This window comes from Mus pahari, chromosome 11 (assembly GCF_900095145.1).
Source record: "Mus pahari chromosome 11, PAHARI_EIJ_v1.1, whole genome shotgun sequence".
Classification (NCBI taxonomy): Eukaryota; Metazoa; Chordata; class Mammalia; order Rodentia; family Muridae; genus Mus; species Mus pahari.
In genome coordinates, this window is record NC_034600.1 from 45,132,490 (window position 1) to 45,151,133 (window position 18,644).

Below are 18,644 nucleotides of genomic sequence, written 5' to 3' on the forward strand. Positions count from 1 at the left end.
GGGAGTGGGTGGGTAGGGGGTGGGGGGGAGGGTATAGGGGACTTTGGGGATAGCATTTAAAATGGAAATGAAGTAAATACCTAATAAAAATTGGAAAAAATAATTTATTAAAACAAACAAACAAAAAGTCTGAAAAATCTCTGAAAAATATCTTTTTATATTGGGGTTTGGATCACTCATCATTTTATAATTATTAATGTGATCAGAAGCACACATGCCATGTGACTGACTGTTCTTTGTATGTCTCCTGTCCCATTTCTTCTTTTTTTCTGCCATTGCCTTCTTCTTGCTGCTTGGAGCACAATGACCCCAAGCTTTTCTTTATGGCAACAGTCCTTCCATTATGACTGCCAATACAGCACCAGTTGGTATTGCGTCATAGCTGGGATTGTGTTTGCTAGACTCTCAGTGAGATTATCTTTTCCCTTGCACCATTTGCTCTCTTCCTTACTCCACTTCTTGAAGAAGTAGGTGAATATATAAGTATTCAAGGTGTGGTTTACGGAGAAATCTAGAATAGTATGTATATATGTGTAAAGTAGTTACTGCCACACACAGAATGGAGTTGACATTATTGTCATTTCTTTATCTAGGGAAAGTGTTTGCTTATTATTTATTTACACTAAAGGAAATTTAAATATAGTATTTAAACCTTTAAAATAAAGACTTGAAGTGTGTAATTCTGATACTTCCATGTTGGTTGCGTATAAACTATTTATTGTGTTTTAAAGTTTTCTATCCTAAATGATTTTTCCTCTTTGCTAGGGTGAGTACCTGGTCATTAAAGTTCACTGTGTAAACACAAGAAACTGAGCTTTTATCCCCAGTATCCACATATAGATCTGGTAACAGAGGACTTGAGCCTGATAGCCTAGAGTTGTGGAGGCAGAAACAAGAAAATTCTTGGAGCTACCTGGCCACTTAATCTTGACAAACTGGTGAACTCTGGGTCCATGTAGAGACTCGGTGTCACAAAAATCATAGAGTTATAGAAGACATCTGAAGTTGACATCTGATCTCTCATCCACATATGCTGTGTATGTACATAACTACATACACACACACACACACACACACACACACACACACAGAGAGAGAGAGAGAGAGAGAGAGAGAGAGAGAGAGAGAGAGAGAGGAGAATAAAAATTGAAAGTTAAAAACATATGCTTATTCTTAAACAATTCAAACATATCTCTAGAAATTATTTCTCTTCAGAGAGTTCATACTTCATAATGAGGAAGAAGGAATGCTAAGATATTTGGACAGCCCTTTTGTATTTCCCAATCTACCCGATTAGTAATCATGCTATGAAGAGAAGTCTCTGTAATTTCCCAAAGGACAAAATCCAGAAAGCTAGACAAATGGAGGTTCTTGCGGGGTGAAGTGCCCAGAGAGACATGGAAGCCATGTTCGTCTTCTCCCATACCTTACACTTAATATGCCTTCATCTGTGTCATGTGTAATACCCAGTATAACAAGCCAGAGAACATGAATGCTTCTCATTTTATGTGAACATCTTGAATGCAAGGAAGAGACTGTGGGAACCATAACTCAAAGCTGCTTGGTTAGAAGCACTGGTTTAAAACTCTGGTGCTGGGACTCCATCAATCCAGGAACAGTCTTGCCCTGTCATTACCTCCAGGTAGATACTGGAGGTCCTGCACTGAATGGAAAGATGCTCAGTTGTGGCTGGTATCTACCCCAGAACCGCTTGCCTCTGGGTGGAGGCAGATCCCTACATTTCAAGGTCACAGAAGGTATATGGGTTTAGATTGTGTTGGAAACACTGTGACTCGTTCTATTTCCTCAGTGGTCTAACCTTTTATACAGCAAAGGATTTATTATTAATACATCCCGTTAGGAGAAATCATGCAGTCGTATAGATTCTGTGGCTTTTGTCTCAAGTTTGCAAGACAATCCCGTTGCGTCTTGTACAGGAAACACTACAGACAAGCTTAATTTGTTCTTTGTTTCTTCCTTGAAGAGCATTAAAGTAGAGGCTATTATGGAGCTTAAAAAAAAATGTTGGTACTTTGAAAGAAGCCACACTCATTTTGGAGAAAATCTGTATTCAACATAACAGTAATCACATTTTTTAATTTGAGACATTTTTTTTATTTAAGACATAAAACAGGATGTTCATTTACCTTGACGTAAATCACACAGTGGGTGTACAAGATAAGAAGGAATTATACAAAAATATCAAACCTTTGACCTCAGGACAGTGTGCAGGATATGGCGTACACAGTGCATTCAAAAGGCTCTTTCACACACTCAGCTAATTCTAATTATACCTCTCAAATGACTGTCCCCTGGCAGCCGATCCTATGAATTTCTATGGAAAAGGTTGTGCTTCTTTGTTCTTGAATGTCAACAGAGCATTCTTTTTTCTTTTACCTAATCATTTTCTACTAAGTCTATGCACATACCCTTACGTCGTCCCTTTGATGAGTTTGAGGTAAGTTAACAAAATGAGCAATGTGATACCTTCATTTAGGCGATGCGGAATGGCGCACCGGAAGTGGAACCGAAGCTCCAGGGAAGTAGTTCCTAAATGCAATGTACTTCTTCTTAAGACAATGGATACAGAGTGCACACTGCATATTAACCATCAGGACAGCTTCACAGTAGTAACACTCAGCAGACCATCCCCGCATGCCAGAGTTTCCTGCAGCCAGGACCTGTTGCTTCCTGAGTGAGGGCAGCGGGCTTCTCAGACCCAAAGGCTAACCACCAGGATCTCCTCTGTGGACCGGCTCTAGGGTGCAGAATCTCCAAACTGTTGTTTCAGACAATGGTTTTCATATAAGGCTGGGGTGTGTTAAGCCCAGACACTTAGCCTGGGGTAGTTTATAAGAAAGAGTACACTTTTGCTCTCACAGTGCCAAGCACATTTGGGACTGCTGTGGGTGGAACACAGGTGGTCCCAGGAGGCTTTGGCCATTTTCATGGATTAGGTTGTCAGAAATCAGATAGGGAGTTTCGAGTCCTTGTTCTACCCCTGTTTCTTGTGTATGTATCAAAGTTTAAGTTATTATGCTACATTGAATCTACATGCAGTGGCTTCCCTCACTGTGGTTGCTCCAAGGAGGAAGAGAAGAACAATACTCATGTCTCCTCTCTCCTCTGCTCTCTCACTCCATCTCTCTCTGCCTCTTAGAATACAGATGTGGGGATAGACAGTGTCGCCAGGGGTTACTCATGAACACAGTGGGTTTTCACTCTGATGCCTTCGGACATTTTCTTTCTGTCTTTCTGTCTTTTAGTCTTTCTTTCTTTCTTTCTTTCTTTCTTTCTTTCTTTCTTTCTTTCTTTCTTTCTTTCTTTCTTTCTTTCTTTGAAAATTTTTGTTCTTAGTTTATATGCATAGATCAAACACATGAAAGATCAGATATCCAGCCTCAAACTGTGGTATAAGAGTCTCTAAACCCCACACTCCTTTCTTTAGACCTGTACCTTAAAACACAAATGCCAAACGTCACAGTGCTGAGTGTCCTTGGTCCCTGCTTTATAGTCTTGATTCCCATGCTGGGATAAGTGAGGGATTTCAGAGTCTTTGGTCACAAACTATAAGAGGACACTAGCCTGATCCCCACAAGGGGCATGTGGCATGGGACAACCCTTCGGAGGAAGCATCTCCTGGTGGAGGGAGGGAGGAGGGCTGCAAATAGACTCTAGCTCCTGTCATCTTCTACCATCTCAATCCTGCAGGCCGTGCACGGGGGGGGGGGGGGTGGGGGGGAGGGGGGGGAGTCTGATCTCATGGGGTGGGGGTGGAGATTGCAGTACGCAAGCAACAATGTAAACAAACAGAGCTGCTCTCAAAACCAACAGTGATAAGTGAATCTCAGCCTTGCACATCTTTGGTGCAGTAACATTTCACCAAGAAATGCTTCTTAAGTGTGGCTGAGGAGGGGGAACTGAGCCTTGGCTGTGGGGGGGCCAGTGGAGGTTCTCAACTTGAGCTCAGGCCCTTGGTCATGTTAGCTGATCTATTTCCATAGGTTAGGGGTCCTATACTCCCCAGGGCAGATGGTTAGGGCCCTAGGGCTGGGGCTTGCCTGACTCTCCAAGCTACTGTGTATTCCTCAAGGTTTGTGGTTAAACCTATCACGCTGAACTTCTACATTCAAGTACAGTTCTCATATGAGGATGAAAGAGGTCCATTAGCAAACAAGATCCAACGCTGTAGTTTAACGCCATTGCTTTTTCTCCTATGATTTCAAAGGAAATTTATGTATCTTTTTAATAGTGTTGTACCAGAGTACTTCCATTTGAAAAATGGTGACATGATCAGGCTCTTCTGCCTCATGCGGTACTTGAGCCCAAAACTAGGGCCTTGCATGAGTTCGCTCTGCACTTAGCCACTGGGCTACACCCAGCCTTGTATGTGGCCTTTTGCAATGGGCTCTGACTTCTCTTTTAGTACAGAGTGATTGGGCAGTGGTGGTTTCTGGAATCTGGGTAGATGGAGCTGTGGGGGCCACTGTCCAATCGGAAGTTGGAGCTCAGGGTACTCATTTTGAAGTTGTAACTGCCTTTAAAGTCTTTTATAGGCAATTAATTTTTATGTCACAATTTTAAAGCAGCATCAGCTTGAGCAAAATGCCCTTCCTTCAGGTTTTAGACCTGGTCCTTGGGAGAAAATAGGGAATGTAGAATACTCAAGAGCAGTAGCCGAAGGTCTAATTCCTTCCCATTTCTCCCATAGAACTACAGAGAACAGTCACCCAAGTGGTTGTAAACATCTTCAGGAAGGAGGCTGCATCTCAGAAGTACATTGTATTACAGGCCAACCCTTTGGAGTGTCATTATGGGAAACTGGGTTGGAAACCCTGAATGAATTATCCATTCAGTGAAGTTGGCGTTTGTAGCAAAAGGAGTACATGTCTTAGTGACAGGCTACCAATGCAGTCTTCCTGAAACCTTTATTTGAGAAGAGTGATGGGGGAAGGATGCTTGGGAGGTCTGGGGAATGAATGAGGAGTGCCTAAAATGCTATTCTGAGCATCTAATTTTCCAGAAGTCACTTTATTGGGATGGGAACACGTTCCTGGGACATGAGACAATCTGGGCCTGGGACACGAGACAGGTCTGGTCTGGTCTGGGTCTTCTCCAGTTTGCTCATCACTATGCAGAACAGGATAGGGATTTCATGTGAAACTGATGGTATGTTCGGCAAAGATGCTGCTATGGAAAAGCACACTCCATGGCAACCAATGGCTGTCGTTCAGTGTGCTAACTGTGGACCTACTATGAGTCAACCCCTGACTTTCTACACAGCCTCTACTGCAATGCAGTCCTACTCCATTACAGACGATGCTTTTTTTCCTTTAGGTACAAATTTGCTTTCCAAAATTGAGCCTGGACCTTGGTTCATTAAAGAAATTTCTTTTTTCAAGTATATTTATGGCAAAAAAAAATATTTAGGGTCTACATTGCCCATAATCCTAGTGCCTGGGAGCCCAGCCTGTCCCTCTGGTATTCGGGTTCATTTCCTTGTCTTCCCCAATTTTCTTTCACAGTGTATAGAGCATCATTTTGCCATCATAAGAAAAGGGACCTGATTGTTGCTCTGTCAGAGTAATTTTGCCTGGCCAGGGCATGTTCCAGTCCTACAAGTGTAGAAGGGCACTTGTGACCTGGCCTGCAGTGGAATGTCATTTGTTTGGCTCTGCATCCTAATGGAGGCTGGGAAGTAGGTCAACTGTCTTATCCTGGGGGCAATAAAGGTTATTAAGTTAAAAAAAGAAAAAAGAAAAAAAGAAACCGGAAAAACAAAAAAGAAAACCAATTTAACTAATTTCATCGTTGATGTTTAAATTGGACCGCAGAAGCTATAAATATTTGTCAAGGGAGGTTTTCCCTCAGGCTGCTTCCAGGCCTATGAGTTGGGTGAGGAAGTGGGACAGTTTGTGTGTGTGTGTGTGTGTGTGTGTGTGTGTGTGAGTGTGTGGTGCCTCTTGAGTAGCTCTGACTCTCAAGGAATGTAACCCTCTGTATTTTCTTGCCTTTATTCTCTTCCTCCTTCAAGTTCATATTACTTTATTCATATTAAAGAATGATTAATTTTAGATACTAAAGCTAAAATATGACAAATCTTCAGCATTCTAGCTTTTGGGACTGACTTGGCCAGTAAATTCAGCACAACTTGAAGTTTGATTGTCGCGTGTGCTCACGTGTGTTTACAGACTCTGAACACTGGCCTGCACCTCTATCCATCAATTATTCTAGTATGTAGAATGTAGCTTATGTCAGGGGTCTGCTACAGTCTCTCAAACTAGTTAGTAAGACCGGACACACATTTCTAGGAATTCTGTAAGCCGAATAGGGTCATACTAGATGCCTGAAAGTGGCTTTGAGGAGAATAATGAAGCCACACAAGTTAGATATCGGGGTACTTCTTCCCCTTGAAGAACAAGTTGTTGAGTAATTTATTTGTGTTCCATTGTGTGACTCAGGAAAGAGAAGACATGCAAAGTTTAGTTAATAGTGGAAGCAACAGTGCTTTAAAAAAGTTCCAAAATATTTGGTGATTTAGTTTAATCGATGAGTTTGTAAATAGTCTAAAGTATCAGACAATTTTCTTATTGTCTTAAAATAGCATTATAGAGTTTAATATATTTCTTAATTATTTATACATTCTAGAAGATTCCCATAAAGTTAAACTGGGACATCTGTTAACATTTTTAAGATTAAAGCCTCTGCATTTAGGTTTTTAGTTTATGAAAGAACAACTAAACTTAAATATTAATAGGAGTGAATATTGTATGCAAAGCAAAGGAAATAAATGGTTCATCCCTGGCACACACACCTTTTGTGTGTTTTCTTTTTTATGTTTTATAAAATCTAGCTTTTGGTATTCTTCAACTGCTCTGGGTTTAAATGGTATGCTTATGTGTGTACATACAACTACATACATATACACACAGACTCAATTATGTCTATAGAGAAATGAGATGTCTGGTTCCTTATTTCCTACTAACCAGGAATAATTTATGCTAAAACCTGGCAGGCAAGTGGCTTTAACATCTTTTTATCTGGCCAAACAGCTCTTCTTCTCCTTTTTTAAAAGCTCAAAATATCTTGGTTTCTGCATCCCCACTTTGGCTCAACAACATATTTAGTTTAAATATACCCACTAATAGCTCTGTGTGAGAAGTTCAGTGCCTTGTAGCCCCTTACATCAAAGATGAATCTACATGTATTCGATGAATTTCATTTCTAAAGGCATGGAGCTAGGAGTGGGGCCACTGGGTGTGTATGTACTGGAGTTGGGCACCATGGTAACTGAGCAAGAAACATCTGAGTTCTGTTGGGAAAAGAACGGGAGGAAATTATGACTTCTAAGCTAGCGAGAGAGGGAGAATGGAGCGCATCTTTCTTCTAGCTTCCCGTCCATCTCTCTTCCAGCCAGGCATGACTGTAGTATCATCCATCCTTTAACCCTTAGGATTTGACATGGAAGGATGGAAAGCCAAGAGGCTGAATCTGAGCCCTAAGATAATTCTCAGAAATAATTTTTTTAAAATATCAAACCAATAGCATGTAATTTCTCCACTGGCTTGCTGGGTTTTGAGGAGAGCGGAGCCCAGCTCCTTCTGGATATTGACAGGTCTTACAGTGGGCAATCATGTTGAGAGGTGGCTTTGGGGCAGGAGGATCGGCACATTTGACAGCAGTAGTTCACACACGATGATACTGTACATTCATTCACTGTAATTGAAATGGAGCAATCTGGAAGCTTATGTTACAGCAGAGTCCAAGGGCCTTAGGGATTACTTCAGGAACACAGAAGTGCAAACAAATGAGTTGTATGTCTCTGTTAGTATATGTTTTCAAGATATAAATTCTTTAAGTTACCTGGTTTTCTAGTTAAATTCTGATACACCATGTTCGAAAGCAGTGCGCTCTTGGTGCAATATAAACATTAGCCTGGGTGACTGCTTTTTCAATAACAAAATAAAATGTGTTTAGAAAATTGAAAAAAAATTAAAAATAAACAGTCATAGTTTGTGGTTTTACATGATTCCTATACCAGAGTGGAGAAGCCCCCTACTTAATGACACATTCCAGAAGCCCTAACATTAAATAACTACTCAGCAAAGGTGACATCAGCTTCATTGGGTCACCTATGTATGCTCGCGTTTCATTAAGAAACACGGTGTGGCTTTTCATGACTTATCTCTGTTATGCTACACAGGCTGCTTCAACTTTACATATATATAAAATTATAAAGGAGTTCTACGTTTTAGAGCTCAATATAAATTAAGCAGTTTTACTTTCTGTAAAAGTTTAAATTAATAGATTCAGTGCGCTCATTTTTAAATAAGGACGCCATCTTGACTGTCTATTCTACATAGAATGTAAGCTCAACTGCACTATTTTCCAATCATACTAGAAAATACTCTTTCCAACTTATGGGACCCATGAAGTCACTGAGTGTCACCCATGATTTAATTCTATTTTCAGCCCATATTGTATATGGGCTTGGCTAAGGAAAGTTTTTCTCATTTGAACTGGGAGAGCCTCCTTTTCACATCATTCTCTGTTGTCATTTACAAATGCTGAGTGTCACTCTGAAAATATAACCAAGGGGAGATTCTTTATTTATATTGTGCTGAGAGTAACTGCTTCACGGAACACAAAGCTCTTTTTGTGCATCCCTTAAGATACTCTGTGTGGCACGTAAACACATAAACGTACTTATACTGATGATTCTTCTTTAAAACATTTTGTCATTTCACTTACTCAGCAAAAATGAGTAATTATTAAAAATATTTCCCATTGCTTTCTACACTGTATCTTTGGGTAGCCTTTCTGGGTCACACTTGATCTGTCTCTTTCCAAGTAAGCAATCCCAGATGGATGATGGATTACAGAGTTATGTGACCATGTCTTTGGCTATATTTCTGAATTTCTTCTCACATGATTTAGGCAAACCTGAGGATAGATTGTTGAATAGTTGTTATTGTTTTTTTTTCCTTAAATATTTCATTTCTCCATTTTCTTCTTTAGTGGCCTTTTGAAGAATCCAATCTGTTGAGAAAGTACAAATCATAACACAATTAATTATTTTGATTTAGGCAATAGATGCTAACCTATTTGGATATAACCTAATTTAATCATGAATTAGGAAATCTGGGCACTACTTAATTCAGAGAACTGATGTATATTTTAACTGACCAATTAATACTGCATGTAATGTAGATGGCATTCATCAAACCACTTACATCATCTTTGGCTATTTCACTACACTCAGTTAAGCATCTCTCCCAGTAAAAATCCTGCATATGTGGAACAAGCAGGCTGCTGAGGCACATTCTGTGAGGCTTTTCCTCATCATCAAATTTCTTAAGAGACAGAAAAATTTCCATCCAATAACCAATGGTCACAAATTAAGATTGTTAGAGTTCACAGCGAGCTTTCTAGATGGCCATAGGTAAGTATCAGGGCAATGTCTGAATTTTCTGAATTAATCTAAGTAGGTCAGAATGTTGCACATAAGCTTGCCAGAAGTCTCTCAAAAGACCCCATGTCATTTACTTATGAAAATAGAACCATTAGGCTCTGCCAGTGCCTGACAAACACAGAGGTGGATGCTCACATCCAACCATTGGACTAAGCGCAGGGCCTCCAATGGAGGAGCTAGAGAAAGGACCCAAGGAGCTGAAGGAGTCTGCAGCCCCATAGGAGGAACAGCAGTATGAACTAACCAGTACCCCCAGAGATCCCAGGGACTAAACCACCAACCAAAGAGTACACATGGTGGGACTCATGGCTCCAGCTGCATATGCAGCAGAGGATGGCCTAGTCGGTCATCAATGGGAGGAGAGGCCCTTGGTCCTGTGAAGGCTCTATGCTCCAGTGTAGGGGAATGCCAGGGCCAGGAAGCAGGAGTGGGTGGGTTGGGGGGGAGAGGGGATTGGGGGTTTTCGTTGGGGAAACCAGGAAAGGGGATAACATTTGAAATGTAAATAAAGAAAATATCTAAAAACAAAAACAAAAACAAAACAAAAAAGAAAATGGAACTATTGACTATAAGGGGAAAAAATCATGTAGTAATTAATGTAAGTCACATTTTATTATTCTTTATTATTGAACCATCAGCAAACCTTCTCAGTCTTATATTTACTTCAGATTATAGAGAGAACAAAGACAATTGACACTAGATAAGCATTTGGAAGTTATCTAATCTTATTTTTAAATTTATTGAATAAATTAAATCTCATTTACATAATTTAATCTTCTTTAAACCTAATTTTAAATTAAAAAAAAAAAAAACAAACCTAGTCCAAGGGAAGTAGCTTTTAAAAAATGTGTGCTCTAATTTTTTAAAAAATTTGAGTGAGTTCATTATTTATTATTAAATTTATTGTTTATTATTATCAAATGTATTATATCCATATCACGTGGATCTACAGGTAGGTACTGATGTGAATGTGCATGCTCCTGTGGATGTTTGGGGAGGGGCAGTGAAATCTGCTTGCAGGCACAGGCCAGAAGTCAAACTTGGGCATAGTTCCTTTTGCTTTTTCAGATGGCATTTTTCCCCCATTGGCTTATTAGACTAGCCTGAATTAGCCAGAGAGCCTGGGGGTGAGGTGAGGAGGGGATGGGATGGAGTGGGTGTGGGTGGGGACCTTTTGCCTCCACATTCAGTGCTGGGACTATACACACATAACAGCCACATGCCAATATGCACAACTTTTTAAAAAGATTTGATTTTTTTGTGTATAAAGGTGTGTCACTGTGTGTGTGTCTGCATAGGGGACCACACATGTGAGAGCTAGTGCGCTCAGAGGTACTGGAAACTGAACCAGGGATGTAGAATGCAGATGCTAAGACATCTTTAACCAGTTCACCAGTCGAACTGTTTTTTGTGTGTCCTGGGTGGGCACTCGGGTGTTACTTGACTTGTAAGCCGAGCACCTTACTAACCAAGTGATCTCTGCCGGGGACTACACACTTAATGACTGAGCACTGGAGGGCTTAAAAGAGCAAATGATGAAAAATATGCACTTCCATATTAGGACATTAGTCAGGGCTGTGGTCCGCCAGGATGTAGTTGCTAGAAGATGAGGTAAGGGGTGGTATGAACAAGTGAACGTGAAAGCTGCCATAACTTTGTGTTTTCCTGAGCACCAGTCATTTCCTGGGTGGCAACCATGGAAGCTCAGCATCTGCCCTGAGGTGAGAGCAAATCAGAGGCTTCTCCAGAGAGGGAGCCAAGTATTTAAAATCCACCTTCTTCCCGTTCTTCCCAGCTGTTTGTCAATTGGCTCACCTTCCTCTCAAACTCCGCCCCTTCCCAGCCTCCTCCTTTTAAAAAATGTTTCTAAAAGTCTATCTTCCAGATGAAACTACCTTGATCTTAACTTTTCCACTCAAAATTTTCTAAACATTAATTTTACTAAGGGAAGTGGGTACTTAGAGACCAGAAGAATATAATCAGTACTTCACGCAAACTAAACCAAGACGATCTTAGCCGAGTACTGAAAAGCAAAAAGTAAGTTTGTGACCCCCTAGACCTTCTATGGGGTTTTGCTTTCCTGTTTTAATTTCTGTATTATAATTTATATAATTAACCCAGTTCAATACCCCGTGACAAGAAGTAGGTGGTCAATGCATAATGTGGTATAAATGTTGAATAAGCAAATGAATAGCGATTAATAAAAGATTAAAACGTAATGCTACACCAATCCTCCTTATCCACAGGTCTGGGTACCTGAAACATGGCTGTAACGAGGATCAGACACAAAGTTTTGTTTTATCCTATTTGTACATTTTGATGATAAAAGCGATATAAATTAGTAAGAAATTAACAATAATGACTAATAAAATAGGATGCTTATAACTGTGTTATGATAAAAGTTATGCAAGTCAATTTTTAAAAATTTCCCAGATATTATAAATATATTTTGAGTCTGGGTCTTATTTCTGGGAGGAAGAAGCAGACATAATTTCTACACTAAGGGTCATAATAACAAGGATGCTGGAAAGCAGGGTGCTTAACAGAGTTCCTGGGACACAGTAAGCACCTACTAAGAGCTAGCTCCTACTGCCTGTCATAGAGTCGGAGTTGCAATTGCGCAGCCTTTCCGGAAGGTGTTTGATCTAACTAAACAGACCCCTGAAGACAGCCCAGAGTTTGTTAGCTGACCTTTGGTGGGTGGCAGAGAGGATCTTAGAAGCTGTAAGTATGTATCAACACAATCCTTTCTGGAAATGTTTTTATTTTTATATCTTGGCTTTTTCAAACTAAGGAATTAAAAACAGGTGGGTGAAAATTCCCTTTGGTTTGTTTGGTTTAAACAGAGGTATGAAGTCAGCGGAAACTCATCCTAATATCAGCCTGGTTGTCCTTGAGCCCTAACGTCATGCCATATGAGCTCAGTCAGAGCTCACACTAACTAGAAGGACATCATCACACTGACTAGGAGGCATCATCAGGCACAGGGTGAATCAGAGAGATGCTTCTAAGCCCGGAAACCAGTCTGTGTGCCACGCACAATGTGGAAACCAGGCCTTGGGTACCACAGTGTGGCCAAGCCAGGTACTGCAGAGAACACTGGCGCCTAGGAACTTCAGAGGAGGAAGGATGCTTGCTGAACGTGAACTGTGTCTTGGAGCTTGGCTAGGGAAGGATCATAGATTCTGTTTATGGAATCCAAAGCTACTTGGGCATATTCTCCTTGGAGGAAATCTCCCAGAGAGGAAGTTTGTCATCACAGAAAACTCAAAAAGGATGATAATAGTTGTAGCTCAGCAAGAAAAACAAATACCAAAACACAAAAAACCCGCTAGATTGGAGTAAACATTAGCAGTAACCGTGGCGCTTACCTTCCACAGAGCTAATATAAGCAGCATTAATAGCAGGAGTCCTGCGAAGGCGCTCAGGATGATAACCCACAGCGGCACTCGGCCTGGGAGCCCATCTTTGGATATCTGAATAGCCAGCTGAAAATTATTAAACATGGTTGTTAACTCTGATAAACACCCAGCAGAACTCCCGGGACACCGAGTTCGGGTGGGCTTAATCTTTCTACCAAACAGTGTAATTAATCTCATTACTGTATACAGAGAAAACATTTGGTTTACATTTGAGAATGCCTTTCATTTACTCAAAATGTCCCATAATATCAAATTTATTATGACGAAAAAGTAGAGCACTTTGAAACAGAGTTTTACAACTTAAATGGTACGGCTCACCCAGATGGGATTTCTAAACGTTCCTAGGATATGATGAGAAAATCATGCTTTTGTCTAAAATAAGCCCTTTGGCTTAATTTTCTAAAAAGTCATGGATAAAATCTTGTACTTTTAACAAGGACTCAGCTTGAATGACTTCATCTTTGTTTTGGATTTTCCAATGACTAAATGAAGGAGTTTTAAAACAAATTGTGTGTGTGTGTGTGTGTGTGTGTGTGTGTGTGTGTGTGTGTGTGTGAACATATATACATATACACACACACAGGCATTTTCTGTCAATAGATTTTACAATGTCTTCTGAGGAGGAGATGATAAAGTCAAACATGGCCGGTGAGTTGTAAACATGATGGCTTTCCTAGCTTCTAAGGAATAAGACCAAGCCTGAAAATCACATTAGAAGCCAGTGGAAATCAAATCCATGTCTGACATGAGCCTCCGTTCAGTCACTACTTACACCCATGTATATATGATCATAAAACTCCATGGATAAGTCTTCAGGGAAATGTATATTATTTTCAGATGCGCAGCCGCACTTGCCCCTGGTGTCCAGGTGCCAGAACACCCTGGGCAAGTTTGCAGTTAAATGCTGCAATGTTTCCAGCCGCGCAGCCGCACTTACCTCTCGTTTCCGGTTGCTGCTGCTTAAAGTCAGCGATGAGTTTTCACTCTGAAGTTCTCCCCGTATGGTAAGATTTAGGCTGGAAAAATGTGCCTGAAAGGCAGGTGGGGTTCGAGATGAATGCTCCGCGCTAATCAAGATGACGGTGGTCTTGTCTGTGCGGCACAGTCACTGCACTTTCTGCAGTCACACACATAAGGTCGGGCAAGATCAACCCAGCTAAAATTCCAGTACGGACTGGGGAGAGGCTCCCGAGGTCTCACCTCTAGCTAAGGAACTTAGGGGGTTGGGAAAGTCATCTTTCTTTCTTTCTTTCTTTCTTTCTTTCTTTCTTTCTTTCTTTCTTTCTTTCTTTCTTTCTCTCTTTTTTAAAAATATATTTTAAAATAAAAATATAGTTCCATCATTCCCCCTCCCTCCCCTCTTTCCAGCCCTTCCCACAAGCCCCCATTCCCTTTCAAATTCATTATCTCTTACTCTTTATTATTGTTACAGATGCGGAAATATAAAACACAGTCTGATAAGTCTATTTAATATGGCTATGCATGTGGCCAGTGGTGCCCCCCATCCCCACCCCCACCCCACCCCTTCTCAGTGGATGACCTCACATCATGCTTAAGGGGTGCCACTAATTGGATTTGGTAGATTAATAAATAAAAATAAATAACAAATTATAAAATGAAGGCATGATGTCTGGTGTAGCTCTTATAGGGGCTGGAAGGGGAATGAGGTGTAGATGGCATCAAGATACATGTGTACATGTGTATAATATTTGAAAAAGAAAATAGAAGAAATCTGAGATTGTTCTGCAAGATTAATACACTTGTGACTGGGGATACCTCTTCCTTCATTTCCCCATTCCCCCATTAAACTGTCCCTTAGATCCTCTTTATAGAATGAGAACGAAAATTTCAAAATAACTTCCACTCAGATTTTTCTCTAGAAAAATAAACTTCGGACTTACCTGCATCTAGGTATGTATGGGATAGCTACATTCCAATAATGAAGACTATGCATAGCTACTTATCAAAGATTGTGCATGAAACAATATTAAACCTTGATGACATATTACCATCTTAAGAGGGACAAACCTAAAATTCTTAGATCCATACGATCAACTAAATATTTCTTTAAAGAAATGAACAAAAGTTACAAAGTATTACAAACTATTTTAAAATGGCCTGCATTCGGATGGATGTGGCTTTGTAAGGGATAAAGGAAATACTTGAATAGACAGTCCAAAAATAAATCGCCACTCTAATGTATTCAAGCTTTCTACTTTGTTAATCACACCAAGGAATGTCATTATATCATCCTCTGAATCCTAACTCGGTCCCAAACTATTAAGCTAAGTACAAACCTCAATAACAGCGTACAGTGCAAGGATGAACGATGAGAGAGCCCAAGAACTTTGCATCTGACAGGGAACTTTGGAGAAAACTTTATGATTGGCAGACGGGGAAGATGAGCCCCACATAGCTGGTGCAGGAGAGCTGGTCTTAGGTCACATTCTTGGACACTCCCAGCCTCGTGTTCTTTCCACAGCAATGCTGTGATTTATTACTGCACAGTGAACTAACACTTACTTTTATGAAAGTTGGTTTCCACAAGGTGAGTGAGACATTCACTTGACTCACGTCCGAAGGAAGGAGATGACACGTGATGGTGGCAATCTTGCAGGTACTGCAATCCTGTTGGATGGTCAGAGATCCACGTTATAGTGCTTGGAGTCTGATCACAGGCTTTATATTAAAATGCTTCAGATATATGTTTCTAGGTTGGCATGGGATATGCTGTACGTGGAAAGCGTAAAGAAAAAAATTAACAGAGCTTAGTTTACCTGGATTGTGCCTCTTTTGAGAACCTCAGACTTTGATATTGTCATTTTCTTCCCAGAGTTAATACCCAAAGGATCCTCAAGGCTCCGAGGTCTGCAGTTCACATTCTAAGAAAGGAAATATTTCCTCATTAGACACTGCCCAAGGCAAGAGAACAAGGTGAGTTGGTACAATAATATTAGGGATCTGTGAATGACAGTCATTGATTTTATATACATACATATATATATACCTACATACACATATATACATATACACACATATACATATGCATATACACATATACACACATACATGTACATATATATATACAGGGAAGATTTTCCATGTATTTCTACCCCAGGTAATAATCACTGTCTTCATGGCCCTTGCAACTGCAACAGAGCTCACAATTATCAATTTTATAGTTTTTCAAAGAAAAATCTGATAAATTTCCACAATCTCTCTATATATTAAATTATAGATATTGTATTATCTATACATTATACATAGATGTTTAAATTCAGATATAAATATATATAAATAATATAATGTATATGTATACATTCTATTGAGGACAAAAGAAAGGATTAGCATATGTTGCTCCATAAGGTGCTTGTTTTCTTGAACTCGAGGGAAATTCCAGAGGTTTCTTTTTTCCTTGCCCTTAGTAAAATAATTAAATGATTTCACAGCAAATAATCCTGTTGCTATGTTTTTATTTTTAATTCTGAGAATGCTTTAGTGTTTAAAAACTGGGTGAAAAGAAGGCATGATGTTAAATGTTGAACTCAGGCATTCACTAACTTAACAGGGAGTGGCTTTCTGTGGTCTAGACACTAAACAGAGAATGATTAACAACAACAATAATAAATACATAATAATAGTAATAAGCAGAACAGAGTCTATTCTGTTATAAGTACAGTGGGACCACCATGCTGGGACAATTTGGGGTTAAGTAAGTAGCAATTTGCTCTTTTGTGTATAGTCATGTATAGTTAGACAAAAAACATGAGGCTTCTTTATTGAATTGACTCCCTCAAATAAATTAAAAGTGCGATGAACATTTCAAGTACCAACTTCAATTAATTACCTAATATCTAATGGACTGCACCATGGTTCCTAAAGGACATGCCTGAGTTCGAGCATCCTGAGCCTGTGACTACAATCTTATCTGCAATCTCAGTCTTTGTGGGTGTGATTAAATAGAATGTTCCAGGTAAGAACATCTCACATTTCAGAAAAATGCAAGTAGGGGTGCACAAAAACATCAGGGCAGAAATGAACACAGAATCACAGGAGGGATGGAGTCAAGGGATACACAGAGGTACCAGCAAACACGAGATGCTGGGAGGGCAAGCATGGCCAAGATGGCATCTCCAGCGTCAGCACCTCGACACTGGACTGCTCTCCCTCAGTGTTGTTAATAAACTGTCATGTCTAGCTCCTCGCTTTCTGTAGTTTGTTACCAGAGCACTGGTTATTGAGCTTATATATTCCAAGTCATTGATAGGAGTAGTTAATAATTTTTACTTGCTTCTCCATGTTTTTCTTTACCAGAACCACACTTACGACAAGTGTCATGCATAACCCAAGGCTTACATATCAGCTGAAGAGTGTAGCAGTGGGCTGGAGAGATGGGCTTAACGGGTAAGAAGTATTTACTGCTATCCCAGTGACTTGAGTTCTGTCCCAGGGCCTCTGGTGAAAGGCACTTGATGCCAAGCCTGATAACCCTGAGTCACCAAACTGCAGGCCCACGTGGTGGAGAGAACTGACTACTACGAGCTGCCCTCTGACGTCCTCTGTGCACCATGTTACGTGCAAGCCAACCTCCTCATACAAAATAAATGAGTAAATGGAAATGTAATTTTTAACAGGAATTTTGAAAAGAAAATTTGAAAATGACAAAATTGAAAACCATCCATGACTTACATCAGAAGATGACCATCCAGTTGGGTACAGTACAGGATAGCCATCTGACGTCAGATTGGGAAATGAAATTGACAGCCGAAGTTCTGGCATTGGGAAATGCCCTCTTTTTCTAATCTGTAGGAAAACAAATACACATTTGCAACTCTTTCCAGAGCATCCTTTCCATTTTCCATAGGACTTGGGTTCTTTCCTTCTTTGCATGTTTTTGTGCATGTGGTATATGTGTATTTGTATGTGTATGTTCACATGCATACCTAAATACATATGCATGTTTGCGTGGGCAAATACTACCATGTAATACCTGAATGGTGCTTTCAGGATTGACGCTGGACATTCATTTTATAGGTACTTTCAGCCTATTCGCTCTTTCTAGCAAATGATTATCATGGCACTTGCATAAAGCATGCTCTGCTCTACGTCAGAAGCATGAAAAGTATATAACTTAGCATTATAGCTATATGTTAGTTAAGCTGTTTATATGGAAAATCCAAGGCATGTAAGGTTAGTGATTACATTGTTCTCTTATGGGCAGGTTAAACAAGCAGGCTGAATACCCACTAGGATAATACACTTCCCAGTGTATTGTCCACCCGGGCTAAGCACTCCAGTGAAAACATTAGTGGGAAATCAGTCTGAAAATTAACACTACTGTTAATCTCTTGCCACGCCTTCTATCCTTTGTGTGTGTGTGTGTGTGTGTGTGTGTGTGTGTGTGTGTGTGTGTGTTGCATGTACATAAATATGTAAGTCTGCTTGTCCCTGTGCATGCATGTGCAACTCAGGGGAGGTCAGGTGTCCTCCCTGCATCACTCTCTGCCTTATTTCTTTTAGACATCATCTCTCACTGATCTAGACTTTTATCATTTAGCCAGCATGCTCTCAGGATCCGTCTGTCTCTGCTCCCCAATGCTAGGGTAACAGGCACACACCACCATGTCTAGATTTTTCTTCCTTTCCCCTTCCTATCTTCCTTCCTTCCTTCCTTCCTTCCTTCCTTCCTTCCTTCCTTCCTTCCTTCCTTCCTTCCTTCCTCCCTTTCTCCCTTTCTCCCTTTCTCCCTT

At 40.2% G+C, this 18,644-nt stretch overlaps 1 protein-coding gene across 1 annotated transcript in view; it reads right to left on the reverse strand.

The window, feature by feature from the left end:
- Positions 1–2,030: 2,030 nt before the first annotated feature.
- Positions 2,031–18,644, reverse strand: part of Itga1 (integrin subunit alpha 1) — a 145,572-nt gene continuing 128,958 nt past the window's right edge. Inside the window, exons 24-29 of the mRNA XM_021208345.2 lie at positions 17,584–17,697; positions 15,672–15,776; positions 15,418–15,522; positions 13,832–13,924; positions 12,844–12,960; positions 2,031–9,039 (exon numbers count right to left, since the gene is read on the reverse strand). Coding sequence (XP_021064004.1) covers positions 8,995–9,039; positions 12,844–12,960; positions 13,832–13,924; positions 15,418–15,522; positions 15,672–15,776; positions 17,584–17,697 — 579 coding nt within the window. The 3' untranslated portion in view covers positions 2,031–8,994. The remainder of the gene's footprint in view (positions 9,040–12,843; positions 12,961–13,831; positions 13,925–15,417; positions 15,523–15,671; positions 15,777–17,583; positions 17,698–18,644) is intronic.